Source organism: Saccopteryx bilineata, chromosome 5 (assembly GCF_036850765.1).
Source record: "Saccopteryx bilineata isolate mSacBil1 chromosome 5, mSacBil1_pri_phased_curated, whole genome shotgun sequence".
Classification (NCBI taxonomy): Eukaryota; Metazoa; Chordata; class Mammalia; order Chiroptera; family Emballonuridae; genus Saccopteryx; species Saccopteryx bilineata.
In genome coordinates this window covers 4427569-4441936 of record NC_089494.1, presented here as the reverse complement: position 1 = coordinate 4441936, position 14368 = coordinate 4427569, and the positions used below count along the sequence as shown (strand labels likewise).

The following is a 14368-nucleotide window of genomic DNA, read 5'->3' as shown; positions in this document are numbered from 1 at the left end:
TGCACCAGGGCGACTTGTGAGGCGGGAGTAGCATTGCACCATGGCGATTTGTGAAGCGGGAGTAGCATTGCACCAGGGCGATTTCAAAGAACCCCTCTGGCATTCTTGGGGTGAAGAGGGGAGGCCACAGGCAGGGAGACAAACGGAAGGCTGTGCCCGTGTGACTGAAGGGGCTCCTCGGTGCCGGGGCTCCCCGACTCCTGCGAGGTGGGGGTCGGGGTGCAGGTGTCTTCTGTGAGAGGCTCGCTGAGGTGTGGCCACTGGGGCTGGTGAGCTGAGCGGCAAGAGAGCGGCCAGGTTTGGACATGCTGAGGGTTGAGGGCCGGCAGCTTGTGCACGGTGGCACCTGGGGCTGGGAGGCCAGGGGTCTGGAGAAGGAGATTCTGCCATTGCTGGCTTGTGGAGAGTCTGCTGGGTGTGGGCAGGCGGCGCTGGAATCGAGGACCTCGGGGAAGAACGGAGGAGACGCTGTGAGGTCGAAGTCCAGGTCCAGGTCGAGGTCGAGGGAAGGCGCCCATGTCGGCCGAGGAGAGTGTTCGGGGAGGAAGCAGGGTAGGAAGTTTCAGTGAAGGCAGTGCTGGGCTGGGTCAGGAACAGAGAAGGGCCGGGGATTTTAGAAGGGAATTGGCTGGAGACCCCTGGGCAGTGTCCTCACAAGGACCCTCAAGACACTGCAAGAAGACAGAAGGACGGTGTAGTCCGAGGCTTGGCGGGGGTAGGAAGGGGGGGCACAGGGGACAGGCTCTTCAGGGGAGGGACCTGTGTCCCGGGGCAGGTCTTCTGTCCTGTTTTTCTTAAAGAGTCGATCTGATCATGGATAAATACGGATAGGAAAGTTATCGGGGGAAGAAAAGATGGAAATCGAGGAAGAAGTTCTTCGTAAGCAGCTTCCCAGAGAAGGTGGCGGAGGAGTGAGACACGGAGCGCAGGTGGAGGGAAGGCTTCCAGAGGGGCCGGCCCCTCCAGTCCCGGTGCCTCGGCCGTGGTCACGGGTGCTTTTTCCGAAGGAGGTGCCATAAAGCCACCCGCCAGCTCGCTGGCGTGTCCTCCCTTCATTGCAGCCTGCTCTCACTGGCTAGAGCAGTGCCCCTCACGTCACCCTGACTCTTGACGGTCACTTTTCATCTGGTGAGAACACGGCCCCCTTTCTCGGTCCTGCAGCATACCCCCGTGTTCCTGAGAAGTGGGCTTGCTCTTGTCCTTGCCTGGACAAGCGTCGTCTCTCCCGTCTGTCCCCACATTCTTACTCACCCATGTGGCTCTTTTCACCTAGTCTGACCCAGTGCCACACATCTACTCCCAAATCGGACGCAGGTAACTGAGCACTCTCTTCGGGATGGGATGCACCAGGATGTCCCCCTTGTCCCCACAGTCTGTGCGTGGCCCATTTCACACGGCGTACCTTGCCCGGGATTCGGACGGCTCACGATACACAGTGCCCTGACTCAGGCACCCTTTTCCGGCAGGCCCAACGTACACAATACGGGAACCTCAGCTGGGGTTGTGCGTGCTATAGCGTCGCTGCTCTCAGAGCCGGGAGGCTGATGAGAGGGGGAGATGGCAGCCGGAGAGACGCAGCCCCTCTGCTCTCAGAGCCGGGAGGCTGATGAGAGGGGGAGATGGCAGCCGGAGAGACGCAGCCCCTCTGCTCTCAGAGCCGGGAGGCTGATGAGACGGGGAGATGGCAGCCGGAGAGACGCAGCCCCTCTGCCTCCAGCGAGAGGACTTGCCGAGCCCGATTCTGACCTTCAAGCCGATGTGTGGTCGTGATTTAGGCACAGACCTGACTGCCCGTTTTAACTCTCTCCCTTTGCAGACTGCCGAACAGAGGTCGTGGTCCTGAATGACTGTCTGTTGCTTTGTTGCAGGGCATCGTGGGCAACCTGGCCAGCGGCAAGTCGGCCCTGGTACACCGCTACCTGACTGGCACCTACGTCCAGGAGGAGTCTCCGGAAGGTATGCTGCTTGGCGGGCCCGCTCAAGCTTAGGAGGGAGAGCTTAGTTTTTACAGTGTTTCTGTAGCGTATCCTAAATCGTGACTTTGAATCCCATGCCAAGAAAGTAATAGAACCGCCACACAGTAGCAGTCCTTAGATACAGTGTTTCTTCTGTAGTTTCTGTAGCTGACCAGCTACACTCACTGTGGCGTTTGGAGCCAGAGTAGAACCCTGAAATGCACTTGAGTTTATATCTTCCCTGGTAATTCTGTCCTTTTGGAATGTTAATCCAGCCCGACCCCCTTAAGTATTGCTCGGCCGTTTCTCCGATCTGGATGTCGAGTTTATACGTAATGTGTCTGTCCTGTGACTTAGCCATAGGCATAGGTACAAGCCGGTTCAGGTGACCCACCGCCACATGCTGGGGTACGTCCACCCCCCCTTTATATCATATCAGAAACATTTAATTGATCATGTTGCATGAGAATAAAGTATTTTGTGTGCCGTTAGGCTTCTCCCTCTTCCATTAACCTATCCATATTTTACGTTTTGCATTGATTTAAAGTTAGGACAGTCACGATAGCAACCCATGCCGCAGCCCCTGTGTCCCCCGGTCCCCAGGTAGGGTTTGCAGGCAGTTTTTTTCTAAATTATATTTTCTCTCCGTATAACCTTTTAAAAATCCAACTCTGAGACACTGAACTTCTGGTTCCTTCTTTTTCTTACTGGCTGTTCCATTCTTTGCAGATATGGATGCAGGTAACTATGCACTTTCTTCATGGTAGCGCTTGTCTTGTTTGGAGAGAGAGGCGAGGCGCAGCTTTGTACCGTAGTGTCCCTTCCCCTCCCCCTCGTCCTGTGCTTCATCCCGTTGTGTTTCATTTCCCCTCTTTTTTTTTTTTAAGTTACACATTTCACCGTTTTGTCCCTTAGCTGTGTTCTTAGCAGTAGTCTGAAGTAGCTTCCTGTGTCTCCTGTAACACCTGTGCTAACGTTTCACTCCTGTCCCGGGCACTGTGCAACTGCTCAGCCAAGTGTGGAGGGCGGGGTTCTGTGGCTGCCTCTGCTTGGGGCTCAGCCATGACTGGAATTCCGCAAACACGGAAAAACAGCCGTGGGCTTGTCACATCCATGAGAGGCCTGCTGTTAGCGTCAGCCGGACTTGGGGAGGAGGATTTAGAAAGATGGAGGGGTTGCCGCGAAGACTTGAGCGGAGGACTCAGGCACGGGGAAGTGTGGCCAGTGCCGTGGGAGGCGTAGCCAGGCAGTGGGAAGCATGGCTGGGCCTGAGGAAGTGTGGCCAGGGCAGTGAGAAGTGTGGTCGCGGCAGCGGGAGGCTGGCCAAGGCAGTGAGAAGCGTGGTGGAACAGTGGGAGGCGTGGCCGGCTGTGGGAGGTGTGGCCAGGCTGTGGGAGGCGTGGCCATGGCTGTGAGAAGCATAGTGGAACAGTGGGAGGCGTGGCCTGCTGCAGGGGGCGTGGCTGGGCTGTAGGAGGTATGGCCAGGACAGTGGGAGGCGTGGCTGTGGCAGTGAGAAGCATGGTGGAACAGTGGGAGGCGTGGCCTGCTGTGGGAGGCGTGACTGGGCTGTAGGAGGTATGGCCAGGACAGTGGGAGGCGTGGCCACGGCAGTGAGAAGCATGGTGGAACAGTGGGAGGCGTGGCTCGGCTGTAGGAGGTGTGGCCAGGACAGTGGGAGGCGTGGCCATGGCAGTGAGAAGCATGGTGGACCAGTAGGAGGCGTGGCCTGCTGCGGGAGGCTGACTGGGCTATAGGAGGTGTGGCCAGTACAGTGGGAGGCGTGGCCATGGCAGTGAGAAGCATAGTGGAACAGTGGGAGGTGTGGCCTGCTGCAGGGGGCGTGACTGGGCTGTAGGAGGTGTGGCCAGGACAGTGGGAGGCGTGGCCGTGGCAGTGAGAAGCATGGTGGAACAGTGGGAGGCGTGGCCGGCTGTGGGAGGTGTGGCCAGGCTGTGGGAGGCTTGTTCATGGCAGTGAGAAACGTGGCTGGGCAGCAGGAGGTGTGGCAGTGGCATTGAGAAGCGTGGTGGGGCACCAGGAGGCATGGCCAAGGGCAGCGGGAGGTGAGGCCGTGGCAGTGGGAGGCGTGGCCCTGGCAGTGAAGTGTGGCAGAACAGTGGGAGGCGTGTTAGTGAGAAGTCTGGCAGGGCAGTGGGAGGCGTGTGCAGATGCTGCAGAGTGGCATGGATTAGAGAGGGAAAGCCCTCTGACTGCCATCCTGGGGTCTGCACCCAGGAGGGGGCCACTGTGCTTGTCCCTTTGTGTCTGAGCGTGGCTTCGGGTTTCCCGGGTCAGGCTTTCTGCTTATTCCTCACGTGTAGCTCCCGTATGGGCGATGATACCAGCTGCTGAGGGTCTGGGTAACGTGGCCCCGTAGAGCTGCCCCCACCCCCACCCCCCGGCAGTCCAATTCTGGTCCTGCCCCAGGTCTTGTCGCCCATGCTCTGGCTTCTCCTGCATTCGGTCCCTGTGGCTGCCGTGCTCCACTGGGGAGTCTCTGGAGCCTCAGGCAGGCACGCTTCGCCCTCCCGTTCGGTCTTTGTCACGGCCATGCCCTTCCTCTCTGCGTTGGGCCCGACTACAGTGCCTTTGCCTTGTAATTCGATTAGTGTGAAGGTAGTTCTTCTAGAATGTTCTTTCATCAAAAATAAAAATTGTACCCAGACTATGATCGCTAATAGCTCAGCCTCTCCGGATTTTCAAATAACCTGTTTGACCCTACTGGGCTCTGTGGCATTGCACACAGTTTCTTACACGCGTGGTTTTAAAGCATGGAAGAGCGTGTGTCTGTACACGGAAGGACGTTCCTCCTTCAGCCGCACAGTGGGACTCTCTCCTTCCTCCGTGGGCACCGTGCCCGTGCCTCCTGGGTCAGGAGAAGGATGGTCCACAGTTTTCTCTCTCAGCTTCAGGAGCCCACCCGGTCCTGGCCGCCTGTCCCCTCGCTGATTGCCTGCGGGTCAAGGGGGTTGGGAGCAGAGAGCTTGGAGCGTCACCAACCAGGGGTCTTTCAGCAGACTTACATCAGGACCTCCGGTCGTGGCCTTGGGCCCGAAGCCCTCGTGTCCCCTCGCATCCCTATTTCCCAGGTCCCGCCTGACACCAGGCAGGTGGCCACGCCTTTGTCCCTCTTAACACGACCAGGAGGCTGATTCCCACCTCCTGTCCACGTGCCCCCAAGTGGCAGCAGGACAGAACCGTGGCGTTTCTGAATGAAGACGAAGTAGGAAAGCCTTGATTTCTCACCGTCTTGCCTGACTGGAGTTCTCGCTCATGGGTAGGGAGCCTGGAGCTGCGGCGTGACCGCTGTCTTGTCGAACTCACTCACAGGCGCCCTTTACCAGATGTTCTGGGGTGGGAATGTCCCGTTGTCTCTGCCCAGGTCTGTGGAGAGCGTGGAGCCATAGGCGCTCTCTCCTGGGTGCACGGGAGGTAGAGGAAGCCGCGATGGATTGTGGAGAACGGGTCAGGTGAGCGTTGGGGGCGCCAGGCCGAGGGGATTGGATTTGGAGTGAGAGAGGAGATCTTTTCATTTCTGGGTGTTATTACTACCTTCAGATTTATGCTCCCTCCTCTTAGAACTGCGGGCGCGATCACCTGCCTGCGGCTACACTTGGGCAGCGGCTACACGTGGGCAGCGACTTAAAATGAGAGAGCTGCTGCTGCTGGGGGCTGTGACCCGCTGGTCCACACGGCTGACCCCTGTGCCTCCCCCCCCGTCTGGATGGGTGGCGATTATGATTTTATTCAGTGGGGGATTCAGGTAATTTAATAACTGGCGCTCTGCCCTAATGACCATTTAGTATAAAAAATGATATACCGAAAGGTAGTTTATTATTTTACACACTTAATACTTAAATAAGAACAATAGAGATATATAAAGATAGATTATAAGAGTTCAAAAATATTAATAAAAAATATTTAAAAATATTAAAAATATTTTAGTAAGAATATGTAACATATTCTTAGTATAGTATAGTAATATAAAATATATTAGTAAGAATATGTTAAAATACTAGAAAACACTAATGCCTGACTAAAAAACAATAAAACTCTTATTTAAGATATTTCCATGTTGCCTCTTGATTGGCATCCTCACTTGTGATTTTTTTCACCTGTGGACGAAATAAACATCACTATGGGCGCTTAGAATACGCTGTTGCGCAGATGTACGTTTGAATAAAGAGTAAGGGATATCCATTTGTGATTTCCACATTGGGCGGCTGTCCAAGTGCTCACCTTAGAGAACCCTGATGACAAGTGCCATTTTAACCACTGGTTCAGCGAACTTAACGAAAAATTAGGTATCGGTTCTGCCAAACCAGTGCAAACCGGCTGAATCCCACCACTGATTTAATTAATGTGTGAACACCCCCCATGGGGAGGGTTCAGGTGGGGAGGGCCTTCTTGCTTTAGAAGAGTCCTCTCTCTCTGTAGAGAACTCTCTACTGTCCTTCCAGCTTTCGCTGGAACAAAATTTTCATCAGGTCGATTTTAGCTGGATCTCGGAGGGTAATAGTTGTGTTTTGATTGTGTGGTTTTAGTTGATATTTTATTCCTGTAGCCACGAGGGCCTGACCCCACACAGGTTAGATCATTTTAAAGATACAATTTAAAGGACAACGCCTTTAACTATTTTGCGTGTTTTTTAACTAGTGAACTAACACGAAGTAGCAGGGGACTCAGTAGGGAGCCTGCGATTCCATGAATGTAAGCCAAAGAGTGAACTTTTCTGTGGGCACGCGTGCTTGTGTGTGTGTGACACGGGTGCATGTGACAGGTGTGCGTGTCGAGTCCCAGGGCTGCTGTAACAGATGACCACAAACTGAGTGCCTGGACACAATAGAAAGTTATTCTCACGGCCCTGGCGGCCGGAAGTCTGGGATGGAGGTGTGGACAGGGTGGTCCGTCTGGAGCCCCGAGGGAGGACGCCTCCATGCCCCCTGCTCGCCGCTGCTGCTGTTTCTGGGCTTGTCCCCACATCGCTCCAGAACCTTCCTCTGTCATCAGATAGCCGTCCTGTGTTCAAATTCCCCTCTTCCCACGAGGACCCCGGACCCTGGATTTAGGGCCCACCCTCCTCTCCTGTGGCTTCATCTCAGCTGGATCACATCTGCAAAAGACCCTCTTTCCAGATCAGGTATTGGGGATTCGGACTTGAACATGACTTGTCTGGGGAGAGAATGCAACCCACAGCGGTATGTGTATTTCACACGTCCACTGGTTCAGCGGAAGCCGCCCCCGCTGCTGTTGTAGACGCCCCCTTACTTCTCGGAGGCAAGGAGGATTGATGGGCTGCCCCCCCCAGGCCTTCCTGGCGATGGCTCAGGGGGCGGAGTGTTCTGGAACCTCACAAAGACTGGATGCCTTTACGTGTGACCTTCACACCTCCGATGGCAATTTCACAGCCCGCTTTCAGTAAAGAGGATCCGATGGAAAATTAATCCTCAGCCATTGGGTGCCCTATTAATAGCTGCTAGTTAGAATGGCGGGTGACCGTGTGGGCATGTAATTTTAGTCTCTGCCTCACATGTTTATGCACTCTGTAGTCACTGTGCCCCCGTCACAGGCTCCGTGTGCCCGTCCCGTGACGTTTAACTCTCTCTCTTCAGAAAGAAAGAGGAGAGAGAACCCGGGCGTTTGGGACCGTGAGGGAGTTTGAGACAGGGGCCTGCCTGGGGGCGCTGCTCCGTGTGCAGGCATGGCGACCGTGTCCCTGTCCCTGTCCCTGTCCCCATGGCCCCCCCTCCAGGAGGGTCCTCTTCTCTCGCGTGGGCTGTGCGCGGCTGTGCGGGGCAGCTTGTGTGAACGGACCAGGAGCCCTGGAAGCTGAAGCCCAGTGGTGTCTTCCTGTTGGTGGGGAGGGGAAGGGCCTGCCCCTGCTGATCGAGACCGAATGGGGTGGGTTTTAAGGTCGGTCTCAACATACAGGAGAATGTCCGTAGCCCTTCCTTCCTGTGGTTACAAAATTAACTGCTCTTAGCAACTTTTTCGAAGACCATGGGCTATTGATCCATTGGGGGAACGGTGCTCGGACAGAGGCGGACTGTTGGAGCAAACCTCCTCTCGTTCGGATCTGGAGCAAAGCCTCACCCAGGTGTGGAGGCGGAGGATGAGGGCAGGGCCCGCCAGCCACCACAGCAGGACGGGGTTCATGGAGGAGGGCCAGGTGTGACTGAGGAGCAGTTAGTTGACGCTGACGTCCCCAGCCCTTGTGAGCTGACTCTGTCTAGGATTCCTTCCTTCCGGGAATGGACCTGTAGCTTCTCACGGGCTCTTAACCAGCTCACACTGGTGGGCAGGAGCCTCCCAGGCCTGTGGCAGCCCCGGGTCTGCCTCGGCCAGCGGCCAGCAGGCTCCCGGCCACGGGCCTGGTCATGGGGGACGGGCCAGCGTGGAGACTGCAGCGGCACCCCCTCTCACCTTCAGCAGGGTGGCGCCTTCATCCTGCGGTGATGTGCGAGCTGTCTCCGTGCTTTCTGGTTCTGTCCAGCCTTGACCACACACCTGTGGCAGCAGCCCGGGGCTTCCTGTCCCCCTAACAGAAGGCCCTGACCTGCAGCTGGGAATTTGGCCGTGCACCGTCCATTTGACAAATGCAGCAGACTGAGCTGGTCCCCAGAGCGCAGGCAGAGAACAGGACTTCCGTCTTCCACGTGGAAGTGGTTGGCGTGGAGGGAGAGGCCAGCGTCCTTCTGTCCTTCTCGATGGAAGATGCCTGAGACGTTCTCCCTGCAGAAGTACCGGGAACAGACAAGGGAGGCAGCAGAACGGACCTGGAACGTCTGCTGTGTGGGCAAAGGTTTAGGAGAAAGTGTGAGGTACTAAGAGCGACTATTACTGCTGCATAAGGAGAAGGAAAGTGGTTATGAGGATGAGGCTGACAGTTGAGCTCAGTCTGTGGACGGAGGTCATAGGTGATTCCAGAGGTGCTCTGCTCTGTGCCTGGGTGGTGGGAAGGGACCCTGGGGGCGTCCCAGCTCCTAACGCTTAGAGAGGAGCCTCAGGGGCTGTTCTTGGGTTCTCTCAGGTGTGCGAGTTTGCTAATCTGGAGGGTTCACAGGACGGCGTGAACTGGTCCACGTTTTGGGAGAGAGACCTAAGGATGCCTAGCGTTGTTTTTTTGGTGATGGAAGGCTTCAGTGGGGGATGGTGTGGAAGGGTCGCCTGACTTCAGGAGTGGAGCAGGGTGCTGAGGAGTCCAAGCGAGGGGGTGCACGGGCCCAGAGCATCTTGCCAAGAGGTTCCAGTGAATCACGGGTGCAGGATCTCAGGGCTGGAGGGGCCGCCGCCCCCACACCACTGCCTGGACGCCATCCTGCCTGGACTCCTGAGGGACCCCGGGAACTACCTCCTAGACGCTCTGAGGTGCCGTGCCAGGCCCATGCTTGTGCAGGGACGTGGGAATGCAGGGCTCCCAGACTGTGTCAGCAACTTCCTGTTCTTGTGACCTTGGGCAGGAGAGCGATGAGTCCTCCTGAAGTTCATTCTGCTCACGCCTGTCTGCTTCCCTGTCGGTGCAGGGCCTGCAGGCTCGTAAACCACCTCTGCAAACAGGGAGAGCGCAGTGACTCACGCCCGTTAGTCCTGGGTCGCGGCCCCTCTGCGCCCGCGCGGCCCCTCTGCGCTTCATTTAGGTGGTCGGCCCCGCCCCCTCAGCTGTCACAAGTGTGGCTTCCGGTCCTCCTGCCCGGACTGCTCTCCCCTGACCACCCTCCAGCCGCTGTTCTCTGGGGTGGGGCCCAGGCTGCTCCGTCCCCTCAGCCTGCCCTCCAGGTCTCCTGGAAGGGGCGTGAGCAGGCACTCGGGGCTGGTTTGTAACTGAGGCATCTGACCGTGAGGATGGACAGGTGGTTTGTGGAAGGCAGTCCAGAAAGAAAGGCATCCTGGGTGGGGCTGGGGCACATCTGGTGCAGGAGGAGGAGGCTGTGAGGGTGGGGCATGGGGGCTGGGGGGGGTAAGGAGGCTCCCCCAGCTGCTGGGCTATGGGTCGGGACGGAGAGACTTACATCTCAGAGGAGGCCGGGTGAGGCTCCACCCTGGGGAGCACATGCCCCGGTCAAGGCTGCTTAGAGGTGGGAGTGCCACCAGCAACATAATAGGCCACGTCCCAGAGAAGATTGCAGGAGGGGCTCTGGTATAATGGAGGTGCCACCCTCGTTTGTGTGTGTGTGTGTGTGTGTGTGTGTGTGTCTGTCTACGCACACGCACACACAGCTGCTAATTATTCACGAGGAACACGGTGTTATGTGGCTCAAGCACTGTCCCCTGATGCGTTCTTTGGTGACTCACCCAGGGCAGAAACGGGAACCGGCTTCCACTCACCGAGCCGTCTCCTCTCCATCCTCCCTGACTCCCTGGAGGGGCTCCGAGGCAGGGTCTAGGGTTAGGCAGCTCACTGAGTGGGGCGGGCGGGGGCACCTGCTGGCCTTCTGTTCGTGCACATGTGGCCAGCATCTGTGACCCTTTCCCGAGCCCCCATTTCTTGTTATGCTTATTTAAACAAATGCCACCACCGCGAACAAGAAGAAACACCAGGCCTTGCTTTCTGAGGGTGACTCGAGGGGGCCAGGGGTGCGGAAAGCGTGGAGAGTGTGTGGGAGATGAGGGGGAGTGTGGCTTGGGACCAGGACCAGGTCACAGTGTGTCCTCCCCTCTGCGCACCCAGACAAGGGGCCTGGACCCAGGCTGAACGAAGAAGGGTGGGCTGGAGCCCGTCAGGAACGGGGGTCCCAGGCATGCTGTAAGTGCATCACCTCGGAGTGGGTCAGGCTGGCTGGCAGACGCACCTGCCATTGCAGCCCAGGACAGAGAGAGACGTCCCCACGGGGACGGCCAGAGTGTGAGGGTTCTGAAGGACCCCTGGTGGCTGGACCATGGGACTCCTGGCAGGTCCTTCATCAGCGCTGGCTTAGGAGAGGGACGCGAGGGGACAGATGGGAGGAGTCCTCAGAACCTCTGGACATTGGAACCAAGTCCCAGAACGGCAGGAACCCGCTCACCACCCCGCCCTCTGCAGCCCCGGCAGGAGTGGCAGCTATTCGAGGAACTCGGGCTACAGGGTGTGTTCGGGCCCTGTGCCCTGTGCCCTGGCACGGACTTGGACTTGGACTTGGACTTGGGCGGAAGCCTGGCAGTGCACCACAGGAGACGCAGGCCGAGCTTGTGGTGGGATGTTCCAGGTGCAGGAGCTTCCTGGGCCCTGCACGGTCTGGCTCTGTCCCAGAGGCTGTGACATGCATGCGTGCACAAACACGCGTGCGTGGGCGCCCAGGGGCAGTCCAGAGGGCACCCACCTTCTTGAGTGTTCTCAGGGAGCAAAGCCCTCTCTAGGATGGGGACAGAACCCTGTAGAGCAGTGGTCCCCAACCCCCGGGCTGCGGACCAGTACCGGTCTGTGGGCCATTTGGTACCGGTCCGCAGAGAAAGAATAACTTACATTATTTAAGTCTGAACGATGTTTTATTTTAAAAAAATGACCAGATTCCCGGCCCTGGCCGGTTGGCTCAGCGGTATAGCGTCGGCCTGGCGTGCGGGGGACCCGTGTTCGATTCCCAGCCAGGGCACATAGGAGAAGCGCCCATTTGCTTCTCCACCACCCCCCCTTCCTCTCTGTCTCTCTCTTCCCCTCCCGCAGCCAAGGCTCCATTGGAGCAAAGATGGCCCGGGCGCTGGGGATGGCTCCTTGGCCTCTGCCCCAGGCGCTAGAGTGGCTCTGGTCGCAGCAGAGCGACGCCCCGGAGGGGCAGAGCATCGCCCCCTGGTGGGCAGAGCGTTGCCCCTGGTGGGCATGCCAGGTGGATCCCGGTCGGGCGCATGTGGGAGTCTGTCTGACTGTCTCTCCCCGTTTCCAGCTTAATAGAAAAAAAAATGACCAGATTCCCTCTGTTACATCCGTCTAACACTCTTGACGCTTGTCTCAGTCACGTGACACATTTATTCATCCCACCCTAAAGGCCGGTCCGTGAAAATATTTTCTGACATTAAACCAGTCTGTGGCCCAAAAAAGGTTGGGGACCACTGCTGTAGAGAAAACCTCTGGATTCCTTTGTTCAGATAGCTACACTGTTTCTGTGGGGATGTAACAGTTGCAGAGTCCCCGAGAGAAAATGGAAAAGGACCACAAGGCGCTGCATCAGCTCGAGTCACCAGAGGTGAGATGTCCTCTCCCACTGCCATTGCCCCAGGCAGCACGCTCACTGCCCCTGAGCTAACGCGGGCTGCTGCAGTGTCAAAGGTTTGTGAAAATGGATGGATAGGCCCTGGCTGGGTTGCTCAGTGAATACAAACATCCACCTGGCACACCAGAGGCAAGGTTTAGACCAGGGGTCTCAAACTCAACTCAGCATGTGGGCCGCAGAGCAAGATCACAACCGTTTGGCGGGCCGCACTAGGTCTACAAAAGGCAACTGTTACGCAACACTTTTCAGTGTCACAAAACGACCAGAAACTGTAGTTCGTGGATTAGTCTGCGGGCTGCAAAAAATTGTTCGGTGGGCCGCATGCGGCCCGCGGGCCGCGAGTTTGAGACCTCTGGTTTAGACCCACAGCCGGGGCAGGTAGGAGAAGCAAAACAGTGCACAGCTAAACAGAACAACTCAGTGGAACAACAAGTTGATGCTCCTCTCTCTCTCTCTCTCTCTCTCTCTCTCTCTCTCTCTCTTTTACTCTTAACCTCCCCCCCCCCATTAAATACCTAGCATGTTTAGTACCTGGTCCTTTATAGAGACGTTTCCTGAGCCCTGCTCTGCACTATGTAAAACAGCATGCTGTGGTTAAAGTAGGTAGGACCTCTCAGTTCCCCCTATGGTCCAGTAGATTTTCAACCTTTTTTTTTTCATGGCACAAACACACACCAATTACTAAGGTCAGTGCCCTTGACTAAATGCAACCATTTTCATCTCATGGCCCAAATAAATTAGTTACTAAGGAAGAAGAGGTCAGGGCCCCTTTTTCTTTAGTAATTAGTTTGAGTGCGTGAGAAACAAAGGTTGAAAATCACGAACGCCGCATTCACGTTCAGTCCTGGAATTGCGTGCTCACCAATAGGCTATACAACAAATTACTGTTTTAAATGAAAAGTTATTTCCACGTGGTGAACACCAGTGTAGAACAATCAAGTCTGAGGGACTCGGAGACCATGTGCCCGAGTGTTAGCGGCCGACAACCCGCCTTCTGGCTTGTTGCACGCTCCTCAGCTCACTGCCACAGTCACGTGTCTAACGCTCCTGCGCGGACGCCGCTCGGGCCACCGGGCTGCGACTCGGCCAGGACGTCTCATTTAAATACGCCAGGTGCGGAACTAGTCACTTCCTCCCGCATCTGTGATGATGCTCTTTCTAAGTTTACCTTAGTGTTTTTCATGCTCAGAATCAGTGCAGAAAGCTAAGAATAAACCCGACCAACAGCCTCAGGTACGTTTCCTCCTGAAGGAAACAGTGGGCCAGGACCTAAGTATGTTTCATTAGTGTGCCACCCAGGCTGTTTCCTGGATGGTCGTACATGTTGGAACGGTCAGGTGCAACCACAGTGGAACATTTCCAACAGACAGCTTACGGCTTTGCTTGTGAATGAGGTATTTTTTTTGGAAGGGGGAGGCATCGTTATATGACTGTTTCCTCCTCCTGCGTGCTGATTCTAAACCAGCGTCGCTGCCTCCCCTGCCCAGCGGGTTCCAGGGGCACAGGCTGCGCCCGCGCATGGTGTCCCAGCCCCAGTCCCCTCCCCCACGCAGCTTGTCTCGTCCCTGAGTCCCCCTCCTCCCCGCCCCCGGCTGCACTGGACAGCCAGCTCTGTGCGTGGCACGTAAGGGGACTCGCCAAGTACCTGCTGAGAGGCGGTTCAAGATTCCATTGACCCAGCGCAGGGAGGTGCCACGCAGAAGTCGGCGTGGGACCCTTCCCGCTGAAGAGGAGGAAGGCACGCAGGAGTACCCCTGGCCATACTCACGAGAACCAAGTGGTGTCATCCGGCGGGGGCGTAAATCGGACCCGGTCCCCTGGGTCAGTCCATCGCTTGCTTACCGGGAAGCCCGTTTGGGATCGGGGACACGTGATCCACCGGGATCAATACTCAGCCTGTGTTTTGAGGGGATTTCCCGGGTCTCCTCCCTGGAGCCGTCTGAGCAGCGCGGAGTGCAGGACTCGCTGCTTCAACGCTGCTTTGACGGGGGGCGCAGGGGGGGTAAGGAAGCATCATCCTGGTCGTGGAGCACACGTGGCCTCGTGGCGAGGTGTCGGGAAGGGCCCTGATTGGACGACGGGACCTGAGCGTCAGATGTTCCTCTCTCATCCTCCGGAGGTGGCAGCCTGGGTCCTCCCTTGTCCTCGAATTTGCATCTCCAAACTCCTGGCAGCCTGGGTCCTCCCTTGTCCTCCAACTTGCATCTCCAAACTCCCCCTCGAGGTGTG

The 14368-nt window shown here is 56.8% G+C and overlaps 1 protein-coding gene across 8 annotated transcripts in view; it reads left to right on the top strand.

The window, feature by feature from the left end:
- The window catches only part of AGAP1 (ArfGAP with GTPase domain, ankyrin repeat and PH domain 1), a 520801-nt gene that overhangs the window by 176993 nt on the left and 329440 nt on the right, over positions 1 to 14368 (top strand). For 5 of the 8 annotated variants that reach the window (XM_066233630.1, XM_066233629.1, XM_066233631.1 and 2 more), the window contains exons 3-4: positions 1869 to 1956; positions 2685 to 2696. In XM_066233630.1, the coding sequence (XP_066089727.1) occupies positions 1869 to 1956; positions 2685 to 2696 (100 nt within the window). The remainder of the gene's footprint in view (positions 1 to 1868; positions 1957 to 2684; positions 2697 to 14368) is intronic. The other 3 variants (XM_066233636.1, XM_066233635.1, XM_066233634.1) reach the window with 1 other exon arrangement.